An 18,481-nucleotide genomic window follows, 5' to 3' on the forward strand; every position below is an offset into this window, starting at 1 on the left:
GTGTGATCTGGTTTCTATTTCCTGCTACCTCCATGGGGACCACAGGGACATGCTTTGTTATCAAAGACTATTGAAACCAAAACAGCTGACCTCCGGTCCGTTGAAACAAATATTCGCCTTTTTTTATTCTGAGATAAAACTACTCAGATTCTTTATGTAGAAAAGAAACAAAACAGAACAATGAAACATTCAGGGGTTACTACACATAGAAATAGAATGAGTAGAACAGAAATTTGGCTCCAAAGATGGCTGTCATGGAATTGTAATATGTAACATATTGTACATTGTATACAATTATATTGGAATAGATAATTGGAATTGGAATGGACATGAACATTCTACTCATTCTAATTCTATGTTCCAGCATCTCCTCATGTTAGAGAGCGGTCGATGCCACAATACAACTGGATGGAAAACCTCAGTGCATAACAGAACAAAAACGTATAAACATATAAAACTATGTAAAAAAAAATAATCTATGTATTATCTGTGTAATTTAGTGTAACACTTTAATGAGGCCTTAAGCAAGTCTGTACAACAGTTGACATGAAATGACAGTCTGGGCAACAAACACAGTGCCATCGTGAAGGGTGACCTGTTCTGACCTATTCTGTGCTTGACTGAGTTTGCCTGGAGCAATGGAACGAATGGAGTAAACCCCGCCCACCCCCGGCTCTCCAGGCAGGCTCAAGCAGGTCAATCCTTGAACTTCATGGTGCCCTCAAAGCCGTGGAAGGTGAAGGGCTGGCGGGCGGGGCTGCAGGTCTCTTCAGCAACACAGGCCATCTTGTTGTCATCACAGCTGAGCTCAGTCCCTGGGCTGATGTACACGCTGTCCAGGGAGTGGATTGACGGGTCCTCGTCAAAGTAGTTGTGAGGCCTCAGGATGACTCCGCCCCCGTTGCCCACGGTCACCGTGTTGGGGATGTCCTCCGCGTGAGGGATGTGAAGGAAGCCGGTGGTAACCCAGGCAACCAGGTCCTAAGAAGAAAGAAAAAAAAGATCATAAAAAGATATGGTAACTATGAAAACATTTTTTCACCATTTATAAAGCCAAGTTACTGTGAAGCAGCCATTTTGAAGGTAAAACTGAAGCTAAAGACTTTACGGATTCAATTCACCCTTTATAAAAAAAACAACAACAACAGGTTCTTCTCACCTCGTTCTCGATACTCTCATCGTCCTCAATGTACTTGCTAAAGTCCACTGCTGGAGTCCACATGTTGTTCTGGCTGTACAGGCTGCTGCTGGTCTGCTCTAAGTCCTTGTGCTTAGTGATGGCTACTTTATACCTGACAACAACACACCACCACCACAGAGAAGCTGTTACTGTCAACTAACAGGTAACAGCTCAGCTACTGACAGAGACAGAGAGAGAGAAAGAGAGAGAGAGAGAGAGAGACAGAGAGAGAGAGAGAGACAGAGACAGAGAGAGAGAGAGAGAGAGGGAGGGAGAGGGAGGGAGAGAGACAGAGAGAGGGAGGGAGAGAGAGAGAGAGAGGGAGGGAGAGAGACTAACTAAACTAGGTTGTATGTTGTATGTACAGTTTTTTTTAAGACAGAGTTTCATCCCCTCAAAACACACCACTTCAGCCCTGGGCTAGGAGGGAGAGAGGAGGGGGGGGGGGGGGGGGGGGGGCCTCACCGTGCCCAGGACATGGATCTCTCCTCGGGCTCCGTCTCAGGAAGGTGGTCCCCGGCGAAGCTCACCACCTGGAGGCGGTAGGAGCGCTGCTGGCCCCAGCGGTTGGTGCGGTTGCTGGCGACGTGAAGGTAACGCGGCGTCTTGGTGTCGTAGCGAAGCGCAGCCTCCTTCTCCGTCTTTAGCTGGCCCTCCACCAGCTGTGGAACCATAGCGTGGCGCTCCGGCATCCAGGGCAGAGACACGTTCACGTACTTCATGTCCTTGGTCAGGAACATGTTCTTGACCCCTGTGGGCAGGAGGGGAACTAAGCTTAGCGACTGAAGACATTACGACAAGCCGCACTGGAGTGGAGAATGGAAATGATAGCCGGAGAGTTTTTCGGAGAGTTTTTCACACACACACACACACACACACACACACACACACACACACACACACACACACACACACACACACACACACACACACACACACTGCTGAGTTTTTCCTGCAGGTCAGATCATATGATCAGTAACCTTCCCAGGCTATTGTGCACAGTGCATATAAGCCTGGAATAACAACAACTCAAACCTGGCCTTAGTGGGAGCGAATTTAAAGATTTGTTATTATTTGATTTCAGATAAATTTCAAATTTCAAATAAAACCTGTTGTGTGCAAGCACTGGGGGGAGCGGAGTGCTGTGGGAGATGAATGCGAGGTAAAGCCAATGGCTATGCGCCTTCCGTTTCTGGCGCTCTTTCCATTGGCTTAATGAAGGCCAAGTTTTACGCATTGGTTCACCAGACCTTTCGTGCATTTGGGCGGGAATGTCTGGTAAGGAGACCATATGATCAGTAATGAAACCCAAGATCATGTGATCAATATTGGAGCTTAAGACCTTTTTAGTATAGAGTTAGTATTTTTAGCAATAGCATAGAACTCTACAGTGTAAATTCTCTATTAGTCTGTTTGTATCTCCGTTTTTGAAAGTCTCTGGCAGCGTCGCCCCGCTCGTTTTGCTATGCCGTCATATCCCAGAGTCTGCCTTTAAGTGTCACTAAATGTAGGCTACATGAGAAGCACTTATAGTTACATCGGTCTCTACATTTCATATATGCACATCATTGAAATAAGCCACACGTAGACACTCACCTAGCACGTCCAGGTCCACTTTGAAATTGATGAAGTGTGTGTGGATGTTTCCGATGGTGTTTTCCGCCACCTGGTGTCCGTATTGTGAACTGCCGTTCATCTTGAAAGAAGCGGAGATGTATCCAGTGGCATGCACTTTGGCCTCAACGGAGCCGCTCTGGTAAAAGATGAAGTCCCACACATAGTCGTAGTTTCCTATGGCCGTGATAGTCCTAAACACCAACGCACTGTTAACCATGCCTCCGTAACTATTGTGGAAAAAGTCAGAAAAGTGCCTCCGGAGAGGACGACCGATATTGTGCTCGAAAACGCAAATTGAATTCCTGAATCTGTGAGGGGCATTGATGTCGATGTATCTGGTTGTGTCAATATATGTGGCGTCGTAGGGACAATCCACTCCCCGAACCAGCTCGTGTGCAAAGCGTCCAATACCGATGCTAGAATCCAAAAACTTGGTTAGAATCATCCCGGGTGTGATGGAACCGTAAACTGACATTGCCTCCTGAACACTGAGCTCATACGCTATTCTCTCTCCTTTGAAACGGATGTCAAACACTCTCATACCGGTGAGAGAACTAAGACCAAACGCGAAGCTCCAGTCGAGGTATATGACTTCGTTGTTCTTGACACTGAAGCGTTTGCCCTGTGCGTAATACTGCTGTGGACCCAAACCAGTGGGTTTGCTTTTGGGTTTCAGTGAGGCGTAATTCTGGCCATCTTTATAGACAATTTTCTTCACAGCTCCGCTTTCATAGTCTCTTTGAAGATGTTCCAGATTGTCGAAGTATTGGCCGTTATAAAGTAACCTCTCCACTCTCCATTCAAACTCGTTAGTGCTTTGGTGGTTCACTAATACTTCAAACCCTGCAGGGTGGATGTACATCCCACTCAAATCCCTGAAGAAAGAAATCCACGTGTTTCTGTCTCCAGATCTGACACCCCGCGGCATGCCTTCGAAAGCATTCAGGGTCTTCTCTTTGCTGTAATCAAAACTTTCTTTCATAATTTTACTGAGTTTCGAAAATACCTCCCGGTCGATGAACTCGAAGAGAAGAACGTACTCCCCGACAGTGACTGTGCGCGCGTTGATGGGGATCTCAGTCCCGTACCTCTCTGACGTGACATCGCGATGATAAGTCGGTTTGGGAAGAGGTCCCACTACATATTCTTTAATGTACCCCTTGGAACCGTAGAAAACCACCGCGGTCGCCTCTCTCGGCGGCTTGGGTCCGTTGGCATCCAGATAGCGCAGCACGTCCGCTTTCTTCGGCAGCGAGAGGTCTATCAAGAAGAGAAAGTTCTCTGAGGGTTTGGTGAACTTACCGTTGGATATACCCATGCCTTTCACCATGAAGGCTTGGACACTTTTGTACTCCTCCTCGGAGAGGTCGGCGAACACGGCGCTGCGCTCGTTGTGCTTTCTCCTGAGAGGATGGGGAGGCTGCGGAGAACATTTCGACACCTTACTAGAGTTCAGACATATTGATAGAACTATGATAGTTATTGTAGAGATACCGAGGAGTAACAACAACCATTTGATGGTTGGATTCATCTTCTGAGCGACCATAACGCACGAGCTCTAGCCTAAGAAAACGCGACGGTTGGAGAGAGTAGAGACAAGCCAGATGAACAAGTGACTCGAGGCGCGCAAGTGAGCCAATGTCTAATGATTTAGGAACCGCCACACCCGCCCCTCGTCCCACCCACCGCAGCCCCCTCCAGCAAATCAAAGGGCTCACAAACCCTAAATGCACTGTTATGTAATTGCCGAGATTCAGACTAATCGCTTTTGGATGTCAGCCAACATTCCTCATGCGTAAAGTGAATTTTACTCACACATCTTTTTTCATTGAAACCCGTCCATTTCCCAATGGTATTAACGTGAGATATTGATGATAATCACAACATCATTTTATAACAACATGATGTTATAAAAATGAAGGTCCTTTCACGAAACTGCATGGTTTGTTGGACTACGTTCTTGTCAACTTAATACAGTACCGGTTAAAAGATTGTTTTTTTTTCATGTAAGTGTTTTAATTATTTTTTTTACTTGTTTTCAGATGTTTAACCATTTCTAGAAGTTATTTTCTTGAAATTTTAATCTATATGTTTAATAAATGTACCTCTGTATTAGGCCTACTGGTACTAACAACTCTGTCCGAGCGTGCTATAAGTCATGTGTACTCATGCAGAAAAAAACAATGGCCGGGGTTTCTAGTGCTGTTTTATACAGGGACTCAAAAGGTCGCGGCGAAAGAATCTTAATCTTGATTTGTCTGTTGTCGCCCGCCGTGTTTCCCGGTACCCCGGTGGGAACAGTTTTCCGTTTCGGAGCGCAGCCAGCATTCTCTCCCCCAACATTTGATGTAAGTGGATAGCTGCAATACTTGACAGTTCTCCGTGAAGTCTCTGGTTTGAAATAGTCGTACAGCAACGTAGCACACCTCACTATGTTGTGCAGTTCGCTATTGGGACCAGCCATTAAAGGACATACACACTCAGCTCTCAACACTTAGACAGTGACTAAGAAATGACCGCGATGTTATAACTGATGTTATGAAATTGAATTAATGGGCAACAGAGGAGAGTCCTATGATTGATACTGGCACTCTGTCGTCACACACACACACACACACACACACACACACACACACACACACACACACACACACACACACACACACACACACACACACACACACACACACTCACACAGACACGCACACAGTTAGAGAGAGGGAAAGGGAGAGAGGGGGGGGGGGGTTACACATGACATTTACATGCGACTTACAACAAATACATTTATTTAAGTAAGTGAATCATCTATCCAACAGTCATCATAAGACAAAGTAATAAATGCTCACACCAGTGGCCATTGGCAGTCGTAATGCCAGAAGCCTTTTTTTTTTCTTTTTTTTTTATTATTATTAACAGGAGAGAACTTGCACAGGGGGGTAGTAGGGCTGAAGAGGTCTTTAGGAGGGACTATTAAGATCTAGCCTGAAGAGATGGGTTTTCAATCTACGGAATGAGAGAGAGAGAAAGCAAGTGAGCGAGAAGATCGAGCAGATAGTAACTCCCAACTTAGCAACGACACATGTTCAGACTTTGCACTCACTGCAATAAGATGCAGGACGAATTGTAAGGCTAAGCTGGCCTAGGCCTGTATAAGAATGTATGTTGTTTATAGGTCAGATTGCGCTGTAGAGCCTACTCCCTCCCAGTTCACTGCTGGAGCCGTCGTTCCCACAGGTCCTCTTGAGACAGCTTCCAGATGTCAGAAACAGGCGGTTACCAAGCCACTTTCTTAGAATGGTGTATGATAAACAGACTAGTTCATCTACTGTAGCTGATGTACAGAACACGCATACAGAAATGAGACTGAATTAACTGTAAAGTCAGCCGATAAAAAAATTAACATTATTTCTGCTTCGTTTCCATTCATCTGAAGTTATTGCATGCAAGTCAATGTAAAATTCAGCACTTCAGATGCTGTTTTTGAGTGTTGAAGTGGCTAAGCCTAACCCTAACTCAATGTGAATATACAGGATGGTGATCAGACTGAACTACAGCGAGTTGCCTGTATGCTTCTTAAAGGGGGGCTCATTGTCGGTGGCTCATTGTCTCCCTCCCCCCAGCTCCACCAACGACTCTCCACTCACCTTCTCTTTCTACGAACTATTTGACCAACAGGCCACAGTTTGTACGGCTGCAGGGATGTGTGTCAGACTGGGTGGTGAGCAGCACTGGCGCCCCCAAGGGGACAGTTCTGTCTCCCTTCCTCTTCACCCTATATACCTTGGACTTCAGACACAACACAGATACTTGCCATCTGCAGAAGTTCTCAGTCGATTCTGCTATTGTGGGATGTGTCAGTGGAGGCCAAGAGACTGAGTACAGAGGACAGGTGGACAATTCTGTTGAGTGGTGTGAGCAGAATCACCTGCTACTCAATATCGGCAAGACAAAGGAGATGATGGTGGACTTTAGGAGGACTAGGGTCCCCCTGTCTCCTGTTTCCATCCAGGGAGAGGACGTGGAGGTGGTCCAGAGCTAAAAGTACCTGGGGGTGCACCTGGACAATAAACTGGATTGGACTGGTAACACAGATGTCCTGTACAAGAGGGGCCAGAACCGGCTTTATTACCTGAGGAGGATCAGGTCCTTTAGCGTGCGCAGGACTCTGCTGAACATGTTCTACCAGTCAGTGGTGGCCAGCGCAGTGCTGTACGCGGTGGTATGCTGGGGGGGGCAGCATCAAGGAAGGTGACACCAAGAGGCTGAGCAAGCTTATTAGGAAAGCTGGTTCTGTCCTCTGTGTCACCTTGGATACTGTGGGGGAGGTGGCCAATAGGAGGATGAGGACCAAACTCCTGGCCATCATGGACAATCCCTCCCATCCCCTACATGACACTGTGGCAGAGCAGAGAAGCTCCTTTCGCAACAGATTACTACAACCACGTTGCACTAAGAAGTGCTATAGGAGATCTTTTCTGCCTGCCGGAATAAAACGCCTCCTCCGGGTGGCTCGATAGGGGTGATCAGAGTCAGGCTGGGGGATGTTAAATCACACTGGACTGTTCTTACTGTAAATAAAGTTTCAGATGTCTATTTTTATGTCTATTTTATTTTATTATTCTATTGTCACTTTATTTTGTTGTTGTTGTTTGTGATGTGAGCTGCTGTAACTCCTTAAATTCCCCTCAGGGATCAATAAAGTACCAATCTATCTATCTATCGATCTATCTAGACCTATGTCAACAAAAATGGAAGCCAGTGAAAATGTAGCATTTATTTATGACAATACAATCTTCATTGGTAAACCTTTCAAAGGAACTTATAATTTTGCCAAAGTACCAAAGCCAAGACATATACTGCATATACACACAGACACGGTTCGGGAGTTAATAAACAGGTTATCTGAAAGTCTAAAAACAATGCAGGATGTTCTGAGAAATGTTACAAAGATTTAACCCCCCCCCCCCCACACACACACACACACACACAGAGCACACAGCTAAGGTCTTTCAAACAATACACACCATCCCATGGCCATGCAGATCAGATCCAGGATGTCCTGAGAAGTGTCATTAGATAGTGCACATTGTACATAGTGCACACACTGTAATGTGATCTATGGATGTTGCCATTGAACCCCAGAAAGAAATAATGTATGAATAAATCATTACAGACAGGCAGGGTTCAAACCCTGGTCCAAGCGTCTACCATTAGGCCAAGAGGACATCCTCAATGATAGAGGGTGACACATGAGTTTACATCATTTGCCGTTTACATGACCTGATCACAAGAACATGATTCCAAACCACCTCCACGACACAAACAACATCAACACATCCTTCCATCCGTGATTCAGAATTTATAATCATCTTTCAATCTTGCTTTTATTTTTTTAAAACTCACTTTCACTTATTTCTGTAACTCGTCATTGGGTCTTACATAAACAAGATATAAGTTTGATGTGTTATAAATGTGTTATAAATGATGTGTTATTATTATTATTATTATGTCGGTGATACCTTCCTGTTAACCTGGGGAGAATAGACACCCGCCCCATTTGAAGAAAGGAAATGTTTTCTTAAAAGGAAAAAACAACTTCACAGAGTTCTTCCATTTAAAAAGTGAACGTAGATCAGATAAAACTAAACAAAGCCAAACAAAACTAAAAACAAAACAATAAAAAAATCCCAAGCATTTGATCACACAACATAAGAGAGTGTTCTCACACAAAAATTATCAAACCCTGCTAGCTCAGATGTTACTTTGCCCTTTCCAGCACTGCTTCAGCAAACATGGTGGATGTCTGTACCCAGGGCCGCACCGTACAGCTTAGTTTGCAGCTTGGTCCAGCTCTGTGGTGTGATGAGGGAACCTGGTCTCAGCTTAGTGCAAAACAAGTACACCAAATGATGCCAAGCTGAGCCAAACCGAGCCAAGCCTATTATCTTTGTCATAATTGCTCAAAGGTCGAAGCCATTGAAAGTGTACGGGTCAAGCGCAGGGCTGCAGGTCTCTTCTGCCAGACAGGCCATCTTGTTGTCGTCACAGCTGAGCTCAGTCCCTGGGCTGATGTACACGCTGTCCAGGGAGTGGATTGACGGGTCCTCGTCAAAGTAGTTGTGAGGCCTCAGGATGACTCCGCCCCCGTTGCCCACGGTCACCGTGTTGGGGATGTCCTCCGCGTGAGGGATGTGAAGGAAGCCGGCGGTTACCCAGGCAACCAGGTCCTAGGAGGGAGAACATGGATTGAATGGAATGAGGTGTGTGTGTGTGTGTGTGTGTGTGTGTGTGTGTGTGTGTGTGCGTGCGTGCGTGCGTGCGTGAGCCTGATGTTTTTATTTGTGCATTGATTGTTTGTGCTTTTCTGTCTGTGGCCAAAAGGGAGATGCAAATTACAGATTGTGCCTTTAAAATGGAAACACTCACCTCATTCTCAATACTCTCATCGTCCTCAATGTACTTGCTAAAGTCCACTGCTGGAGTCCACATGTTGTTCTGGCTGTACAGGCTGCTGCTGGTCTGCTCTGAGTCCTTGTGCTTAGTGATGGCTACTTTATACCTGACAACAACACACCACCAACACAGAGACAGTTTTATTCCCCACACCTACTTGGGGATAGTTAAGGCTAGCTGGAACAATCTTACCCTTTAAGATCTCTAAAAAAGTGGCTAATAATAAGAACTACGGAATGGGGTGTTGGTGTTGATTAGGGGTCAGGGAGCCTCACCGTGCCCAGGACATGGATCTCTCCTCGGGCTCCGTCTCAGGAAGGTGGTCCCCGGCGAAGCTCACCACCTGGAGGCGGTAGGAGCGCTGCTGGCCCCAGCGGTTGGTGCGGTTGCTGGCGACGTGAAGGTAACGCGGCGTCTTGGTGTCGTAGCGAAGCGCAGCCTCCTTCTCCGTCTTTAGCTGGCCCTCCACCAGCTGTGGAACCATAGCGTGGCGCTCCGGCATCCAGGGCAGAGACACGTTTACATACTCCATGTCCTTGGTCTGGAACACATTTGTCACCCCTATGGAGCACAGAAAAGACAAAAGTATATGATCTAGATTCATTTGGATTAACACGGTATGCAGTACACCTATTTTTCTCACATTTTACTGCAGTATTGAACAATTGGCAAACAGATAACCTTTTAATTATTGCCATTATTAATTTGAGCAAATCTTTCATATCATATAATTTGTTTAACACAGAAGACAACACTCACCTAGCACGTCCAGGTCTACTTTGAAATTGATGAAGTGTGTGTGGATGTTTCCGATGATATTTTCCGCCACCTGGGGTCCGTACAGATTACTCCCAGCCACGTTAAACGACGAGGTGATGTATCCAGTAGCATGCACTTTGGCCTCAACGGAGCCGCTCTGGTAAAAAATGAAGTCCCACAGATAGTCGTAGTTCCCTATGGCCGTGATAGTCCTAAACACTAACGCACTGTTTGACAGGCCTCCGTAGCTATGGTAGAACATCCCTGAGAAGTGTCTCCTAAGAGGTCGACCCGTGTCGTGTTCAAAAACGCAAATTGAATCCCTGAATAGCTGCGGCGCACCGCTATCGATGTATCGGTAAGTGTCAATGTACGTGGCAGCGTAAGGGCAGTCGACTCCCCGCACCAGCTCGAAAGCAAAGCGCCCTATTCCCAAACTGTGATCCAGAAACTTGGTCAGCATCAGATGCGGTGTGGCAGAACCGTAAACTGACATTGCCTCCTGGACACTAAGTTCATACACGATTCTCTCCCCTTTGAAACGGACGTCGAATACTCTCATACCGGCTAAGGTACTCAACCCAAACGCGAAGCTCCAGTCGAGGTATGTGACGTGATTATTCTTGACACTGAATCGTTTGCCCTGTGCGTAATACTGCTGTGGCCCCATACCGATGGGTTTACTCGCCGGCTTGAGTGACGCATAGTTCGGGACAGATTTGTAAACGATTTTCTTCACAGTCCCCGCGTCATACTGTTCCTTCAGCTGATGCTCACTGTCAAAGTACTGACCGTTATAAACAATTTGTGTCACGCGCCAGACAAGCTCATTGGTGCTCTCGTGGTTAAGTAGAATTTCTAACCCCACGGGGTGAATGAACAAGCCTTCCACATTACGAACGAAAGCGAGCCATGTTTGTCTGTCCCCAGACTTCACGCCCCGGGGCAGGCCCTCATAGTAGGTCAGGTCTTTCGCGGAGCCAAAACTCTCACTAATCACTTTACCAAGAGTGTTGAACACCTGTTCATAAATAAACAAAGATATGAGTGCCCGCTCCGCAGTGTACGAAGGGCGCGAGGTGATGGGAAACTGTGTCTCGTTGTACCTCTCGAACGTGACATCGCGATGATAAGTCGGGTTGGGAAGAGGACCCACCACATATTCTTTAATGTACGCAGTAGAACCGTGGAAGACCACAGTGGTCGCCTCTCTCGACGGCTTGGGTCCGTTCGCGTCCAGGTAGCGCAGCGCGTCCGCTTTCTTCGGGAGTGAGAGGTCTATGAAGTACAGGTAATTTGCTGAGAGAATACTCATCGGATCGTACGAAATATTCAAGTCTTGGATTTTACTCATATAGTCGCGAACTTGGCGGTACTCCTCCGCGGAAAGATCCGCGAACAAGACACTGCGCTCGTCGTGCGCACCCGTGGGCGGATGGAGCGATTGCGCGGGGCACTGCGGTATACCTATGCGTCGCGTATTTAGCCATATCAGAACGATGTTCCCTATAACTGAGCCGATACCAAGGATAATCAATATCCATTTGGCCAACGTATACACTGTTTGAGACACCATTTCACAGCGGGAGTCAGGAGAGAGTGCGTAAAAGTGAGGTTGTGAAGCCTGCAAAAGGGGAGAGGCGCAGGGTACACCCGAGCGACCTGTCGCCACGATGACCCTTCGCCGCGCAAGTTCATTAATTTTATTCACACCAAAGGTTGGATTTACAACTACATGAGACGTGTGATAAGATCACAAGGGTGGACCATTGTTATAAGACACCATTATACAGCCGACAGAACCGATTGCCAAGATAGCTCCACTATAAATCTAATAACAGGCACTTAAATTGCACGCAATATTTAAACGTTGTAATATTCAGTACATTATTAAAGTTTCAAACTGTCTTGACAACCCTGACTTTTCATATACACAGAGTTTCTTGGATCAAATAATTTGCAATAATTTACAAAGAAAAGACCAACGAACCAACTTCCATTTATAATATATCTTTAAATGACTAATTCTGCTACTTATTTTATGGTACTCAGTGTTCACTCATGTTCACTCCAGCTCATGCTTTTTGGAGGACATCGTGGTATTTAGTCATTCATTGTAAATTGCACCCAATCCAAAACTGAACACTGAATTGAAACAACCGACCTATTTCGCCTTGACCTTGCTGTGGTTGATTAGCCCAGACAGTTCTGAGTTTCATTTTGAATAAATACTCTTCCTTAGATACTGAGTATGTTGCCCATTAATTCTGTTAATATGCCTAAACCATGTAATGCAAACGTGTGTTACAGTGAAAAAAAAGAACGCAGGCAAAGTCTTCAAAGAGGGATTCTGTCCGAATAGGGGTTGGATTGGAGTGTCTGCAAGGTGTTTTGGAAATATTAATTAATGGTACCCAAAATATGTTACTAACCCCTGTCTGGGCTAATGAACGACATCCAAGGTCGGGGCCAAAATATTTTTTTTGTTTGTTTTGAATTTGATCATCCTGTTAAGGCCAGGGTTCAATCAAACTTTGTGACTGACGAATATACTCAGCTACTTCCAATATTATCATTCTCTATGACCACACATGCAGCAGGGAGGACGGGCTCATTGTAATGCATGGAACAGAATGAGAAACAGTATCAAACAAGTGTCCTCTAATTTCTGCCTCCACCAGCCTCACCTGGACTGCACATGCAGTGTTCCCCTGCTGTCCAAAGAGCAGGTCAATGCACCTCGCCTATTTTACGACTTTGCTTAAATGTGTCACATGGTGTTTGATTATCAGAAATACAATAGGCACACATGTAATATATTAGTATATTTCTCTGCTCTTTGTACCAGTAATAAAGCACACTGTACAAGGACACCTTCTTAGTCCTTATCTCTGTTATTTAGTAAGTGGCACGTCAACTTTTTAGATAAAATGGGAGTGGTGGGGGTCCCATTTGATGTGCACCTTCAGTGCATTGTTAGCAATAGCATACATGGACTTCACACGCAGGTGTTCAGCAAAGATATGACCCGTCTCTGAGTGCCTCAACGTATCAGAAAATGCCTGAGAAAACCATGTCATTCTCTCAGAAGAATATTTTTATTATGTAAAATAATCATTCTTAAAACAAAAAAAAATGCATTTTTAAAGGAGAGGGAGAATTAAAGACAATACTTCACATCTCACACTCTCGTCACGAACCAGCTGGGAGAAAAGTCTACGATTTTTTTTAAATTATTATTATTTTTTGAATAACTGCCCTTTAACAGAATTTAAACATGGAGGTTATCATGAGGTGGGTGGCTGGCCATTGTGTACAGCACACATAGCGATAGTCACATAGCCAGTCTCTCAGGATGTGCTTCTGAGTAGCCCCGTAACAGAACGCCCATTGTCTTACGATAGATAGCATGACTCCGGCGCAACAATAACGACACCTGTCGTAACACCATGAGAACAGCAGGACAACCTTGCTTCCGCACTCTGTGAGAGGGGCACGCTACGCTAGGATAGGCTAGGACATAGCATCAGGCTCAAGTTCTCAGACAAACAGTCTTGACACAATCTCTCTCTCTCTCTCTCTCTCTCACACACACACACACACACACACACCTAAAAATAATCCCTTAAAAACAAATTTAAAGACAAAACAGGCGGAGGAACCGAATGAAACATGAAAAGGTATCCCTCCCTTGATGGTTTCTTCACAACACAGATACACTACAAACAGACCGGAGACAGAGACGAGCTCCGCGTTCCAGGTCCACACTAGCGGATCACTGAGAACAGAGCACTGTAATTGGCCGAGCATTCTTAGTGGTACGCTACTGTGGACACGAGAAGGCAGCCAATGACAATTGAGTATTTAATCTAAACTCCCATCAACCCTGTGGGAGGAGCCATGTTTGAGTTCAGTTCAAGCCTGCTTGATTGGTCGATACACAGAGACACATCCCGTCTCCAGGCCCACCCTGCCCACGGGCCTCCCAGGGGTAGGGGAGGGCAGGGTCAGGGGTCAAGGGTCAGAGGGCATCAGTCTGTGAGAGGAGAGGTGTCATGGGAGGGCAGAATGGGGGTCATGGTGGGGTCAGGGGTCAAGGTTAGTAGAGGGCCTCATTGTTGCAGCTTCTTGGCTTCTTGATCTTCTCAATGTTCTTCAGGATCATGTCGTGCAGAGTCACCTAAGGTAGGTTCAAAAGTAAAGAATTACATTTGTATTCAGCTTCCATGGCAGGTACAGAGGATGTTTACATTCAGGGCCACTTTCCCAGACACAGATCAAGCATGGGCCTATTCCTGGCCTGAAAAAAGCATCTAAAAATTGAGAAACTTCATTGAAAGTGTGATTCAGTCCAGGACTGGGGTTTAATGTGTGTCCAGGAAACTGCCCTCGAAAACAATGTCTATGGTGGGGTCACTTCAAGTGGAAAAACAAGGATCCATTCCCAATTAAGTAACTGAATTTCACTTTCACCTCAGGGAGTGAACTGCAATGGCAGTCGGCCCCAACCCTGTTGGTCTGACAGACACAGCTCATGTAGGTGTAAAATGGCAGTGGAGGCTCACAGAGGTAAAAATCGGAGCCCATCCTCCAATTTCTACCTCCGCCAGCCTCCCCTGGTGTCGTACGGTATCTGTGTGTACATACGTATTGGTTCCTCAGCTCCGACACGATGATCTTCAGGCTGATGTACTCCTTCTCATCGATCTCTGACACTGTAATTCTGTAGTCCTCCTGCAGAGCGAGGGAGGGAGAGAGAGAGAGAGAGAAGGGGATAGAGAGGGAGGGAGAGAGGGAGGGAAGGCGAGAGAGGGGGAGAAGGAGAGAGTGAGGGAGAGGAGGGAGGAGGGAGAGGGAGAATCAGTCATTAGTGAGAGACATGGTTATTATCGGTGAGAAAGACAGCAGGAGGGCAACAGAGGGAGGGGAAAGAGAACAAGGGATGAAGACCTGGGGAATGCAGAGTGGGACAGATGGAGAGTTAGATGGGAGGAGAGAGAGAGAATGTGACAGAGGAAACAGAGAGATTGATACATGCACTTACAATATGTGGGTACTTGGCAATTTTGGAGACTAGCTTTGCTCTGGTGATGTAGTATCTGTCAAAGAAGAAAAACACATTAGAGACAGCCAAAAGGAGCTCATGGAACACAAACACATTACTGTGGGTTTACGAGTAATCACTGATGTAGTGTGTGTGTGTGTTTGTGTACCTGGAGATTTGGTCCAAGTAAGATGCTGCCTCTCCTTCCACAGTCCTGAGTTCAGCTACAGTCTCCTCCTGAGAGAGAGAGAGAGAGAGTCAGAGAGAGAAGACAGAGACATAACACTGGTAACTTGACTGTACTTCAGGTATATTACCTGGATGGACACACCAAAGTTGTTCCCATCTTCAATTCGGGGGATGAGGAGTTGGACCCACATTTTCACCTGGGGGGAGGGGGGAGGACATAGGGACACAAACGTTAGGCAGGAGGAGACCATGAAGAGTGGACATCTATTCCCAACCAATCAGAGGATCACTATTAGTGCAGTGAAACCCTGAGGTGAGTTACATACTGTGTTGCATTTCTCGATGAGGGTCCTGATCTCAGGCTTGACTCGTTCGATCAGGTCGACCAGCTGTCCGTTGCTCCTCATCATAGTGCCCGCCCCTGGAGAGGAAAAGGAGGAAGAGGAGGAGGAGAAATGGTAAAAGGGAGAACAGTTTACTGAAGCAGGATTGAAAGAAAAGGATCCCATATTTTCAGGAGGTAAACAGTACGACGACCGGCATCAAGAGAAAACTCCCTAGTGTGTTCAGAGAGATGTACAACAACCGTGCTTCTCTGTTGCATAGTTTACAACATCGCCAGCAAGGCTTACCTTGACAGTTTTCATCTCCAACTCCATCCTCCATTTTCCGCTTCTTGGCGTTTTGCTGTACACAGACATTAACCACCAAGTTAGCCCAGTCAGCGTTTCTCCGACACACAAATTGTTGGGAATCAGTTAGTTGCGACTGCAACCCCAGGCTTCACTCTTGGGTTGCACAAGATGATGGAAAGACACACTGCCACACTCTACCGCTGAATAAAAACCTGCTTGTGGTCCTCTGTGGCCCAGTTGGTAGAGCATGGCGCTAACAACGCTTAGGTTGTGGGTTTGATTCCTGCTGGGACCATATACACTGAAATGTAAGTCACTTTGGATAAAAGCGTCAGCTAAATGGCATATATTATCCTACTTTGTTTGTTGTATTGTTCTTTCTGGCGGAGAGTTGAAATGAAGTCCAAACACTCACCAGAAAAGATTCTACATCAGTGGTGTATTTCCGAGTTCCGGATCTTGTCAAGCGCCCTCATCAAAATAAGAGCCTTTGACATCACACGTTGTTGGAAGACTGACACACGTTGCGCAAGATTCTTATTTTGATATGATGTGGTTTGAGGGGAGTGTGTGTGCTTGGCATTAGCTGGCAAACTGAAAACACCACCACAGGAAACACCACCACAGGAAAGAACAACACAACAAACAAGTAGGCCATCTTGAAGCAGGTTTATATTCAGCGATAGAGTGCGGCGGTGTGCTTTTCTGTTTCGTCTGTGTGTTTTTGTGCAACCGCAGAGGGAAGTCTGGAGTTGCAACTAGGAGTCAATGAGCCGTTGTGTTTGTGTCCCATTAACATTCCCTTACAGCATTACTACTTATTTTGGTTGGTGTGTGTGTGTGTGTGTGTGTGAGAGAGAGAGAGAGAAAGTGTGTGTGTGTGTGTGTGTGTGTATATATAAGAGAAAGTGTGTGTGTGAGAGAGAGAGAGAGAGAGAGAGAGAAAGTAAGTGTGTGAGTGTGTGTGTGTGTGTGTGAGAGAGAGAGAGAGAGAGAGAAAGTGTGTGTAAAATCCACCCACCACATCCATTCCATCATGGCTGTTGGTGAGGACGATTGGGTCGGGTATTTTGCAGTGGATCTCTGAGTGGATCTCTTTCAGGTCCAACACATTCAAGATGGGCTCCTGGAAAGAAGGGAAAAGGGTTACCTCAACAAGTGATAACAGGGCACTGGAGAAGGAGAAGAAGAAGAGTAGGAAGAGAGAGAGGAGGAGGAGGAGGAGGGGGGGGATAGAGAGGGGGGGGGGTGTTCTTCCCTAGGGCTTTACAAGGACCTCCCTCTTACCTTCAGAAAACTATCAAGTTCCAACAGCTTCTTGGGGAAAAAGCTGGCGACCAGGTTTTCAGCCTAGAAGGAAACAGAAGTGATCAGATCAGTAACCTCGTTCCCAGGCTGCACATATATGCCTGGAATAACAACATCTCAAAGATGGCCTTAGTGGGAGTAAACTTTACTTTGTTATTATTTGATTTTAGTGTATCACATGGCTCCCTCCTAAGTATGTAGCTCCGAATCAGAAACATGCTCGCACTTGGTGCAAGTGCCGTGGGAGCTGACTGATGCAAAGTAAACCCAATGGATATGCGCCGTCCGTTTTTGACACTCTTTCTATTGGCTTCATGAAGGCCAAGTTTGACGCGTTGGTCCACCAGACATTTCGCGCATTTGGGCGGTAGTGTCTCGGAACGAGATCATCAGATCAGTAACATGAGCAGTATTTGGATTCAGTGCGGTGATTCTGTAATACTTCTAGCTCAACGGGTGTTGGTTAGATGTGTAGAAGGTACGACTGGACATTGGAACTGTCAAATAAAGGGACAGCATGTTGAAAAGCGATTGACTCACCTCACTCGTGATCCTTTCTCTGAAAGCGTCGACCTATCATGCGAGGATAAAGGGGTTAACGTTGCCTGACAAACACACACAATAACTTTTTAAAATAACTAGCTAATGAAGTAACTTATCGTTTGGCTTGATGTTAGCAAGCAATTCATTTCCCTATCAAAACATATGCGCAAGTGCACGACACATTTCCGTGATGATGCTGGTACAAAACATCAAACCAAAACGTGTACTAATATTCCACAAACCCTGGGCAAGATAGCAAAAAGCTAAATAGATAGTGTACCAATGGCCTTGCTAATCAAAATCGGAAAAGTTCGTTGGTCAAGCCGTTCAGTCTCGTTCGTCTCGCACAGCTTGCTGTACGGAGCTGGCCAGGTGTTCAGGCCTAGAAAGCATCATCATCAGTTCGCTAACACTTAGCTGTAACAGCATCAAAGACATGGAAACAACCATACCTTTGTTTTGAGGTCCTTGTCTACCTTGAGGAGTGGTGACATAATTAGAAAGAAATCGGATAATTTGATTAACACAGAAAGAAAAGCTGGCTCTCTGCTCTAAAAGCCACACGGCACCGCTTCGAAAATAAAGTTGTGACGTAGACAGAAGGCGACAACAAAAACCCCACGTGGACCGCGCGCTTGTCCCTCCCTCCCTTGGGTAAACGTTTGCAATGTGACCACACTGATACGTTTCTCACGGAACGGGAGTACAAGATGATACATTGTTTTGTAATATAATGTTTCGTGTATTACATAA

The 18,481-nt window shown here is 45.9% G+C and overlaps 3 protein-coding genes across 3 annotated transcripts in view; all 3 read right to left on the reverse strand.

Moving 5' to 3' along the window:
* LOC310810271 (primary amine oxidase, liver isozyme-like) overlaps positions 1-4,388 on the reverse strand; it is a 4,596-nt gene extending 208 nt beyond the window's left edge. Inside the window, exons 1-4 of the mRNA XM_083677967.1 lie at positions 2,777-4,388; positions 1,646-1,931; positions 1,160-1,292; positions 1-981 (exon numbers count right to left, since the gene is read on the reverse strand). The exon at positions 1-981 is cut by the window's left edge and continues 208 nt beyond it. Coding sequence (XP_083534093.1) covers positions 697-981; positions 1,160-1,292; positions 1,646-1,931; positions 2,777-4,343 — 2,271 coding nt within the window. The 5' untranslated portion in view covers positions 4,344-4,388 and the 3' untranslated portion in view covers positions 1-696. The remainder of the gene's footprint in view (positions 982-1,159; positions 1,293-1,645; positions 1,932-2,776) is intronic.
* A 4,369-nt stretch (positions 4,389-8,757) lies between these two features.
* Positions 8,758-11,585, reverse strand: LOC310809325 (primary amine oxidase, liver isozyme-like; the record flags this gene model as incomplete). The annotated part of the gene is made up of 4 exons (XM_083676525.1): positions 8,758-9,024; positions 9,224-9,356; positions 9,526-9,811; positions 10,010-11,585. The coding sequence occupies 4 exons, from the start codon at positions 11,583-11,585 to the stop codon at positions 8,758-8,760; spliced, it is 2,262 nt and encodes a 753-aa protein (XP_083532651.1).
* Positions 11,586-13,242: 1,657 nt separating this feature from the next.
* LOC310809092 (proteasome activator complex subunit 3-like) lies at positions 13,243-18,321 on the reverse strand. Its single transcript, XM_083676245.1, has 11 exons — positions 18,181-18,321; positions 17,726-17,758; positions 17,165-17,227; positions 16,899-17,003; positions 15,875-15,929; positions 15,569-15,663; positions 15,371-15,439; positions 15,223-15,290; positions 15,054-15,108; positions 14,657-14,743; positions 13,243-14,189 (listed from the first exon to the last, which is right to left on the reverse strand). The coding sequence occupies exons 1-11, from the start codon at positions 18,220-18,222 to the stop codon at positions 14,109-14,111; spliced, it is 753 nt and encodes a 250-aa protein (XP_083532371.1). The 5' UTR covers positions 18,223-18,321; the 3' UTR covers positions 13,243-14,108.
* Positions 18,322-18,481: the final 160 nt, after the last annotated feature.

Source organism: Argentina silus (genome assembly GCF_951799395.1).
Source record: "Argentina silus genome assembly, chromosome: 9".
In the NCBI taxonomy this organism is placed as follows: Eukaryota; Metazoa; Chordata; class Actinopteri; order Argentiniformes; family Argentinidae; genus Argentina; species Argentina silus.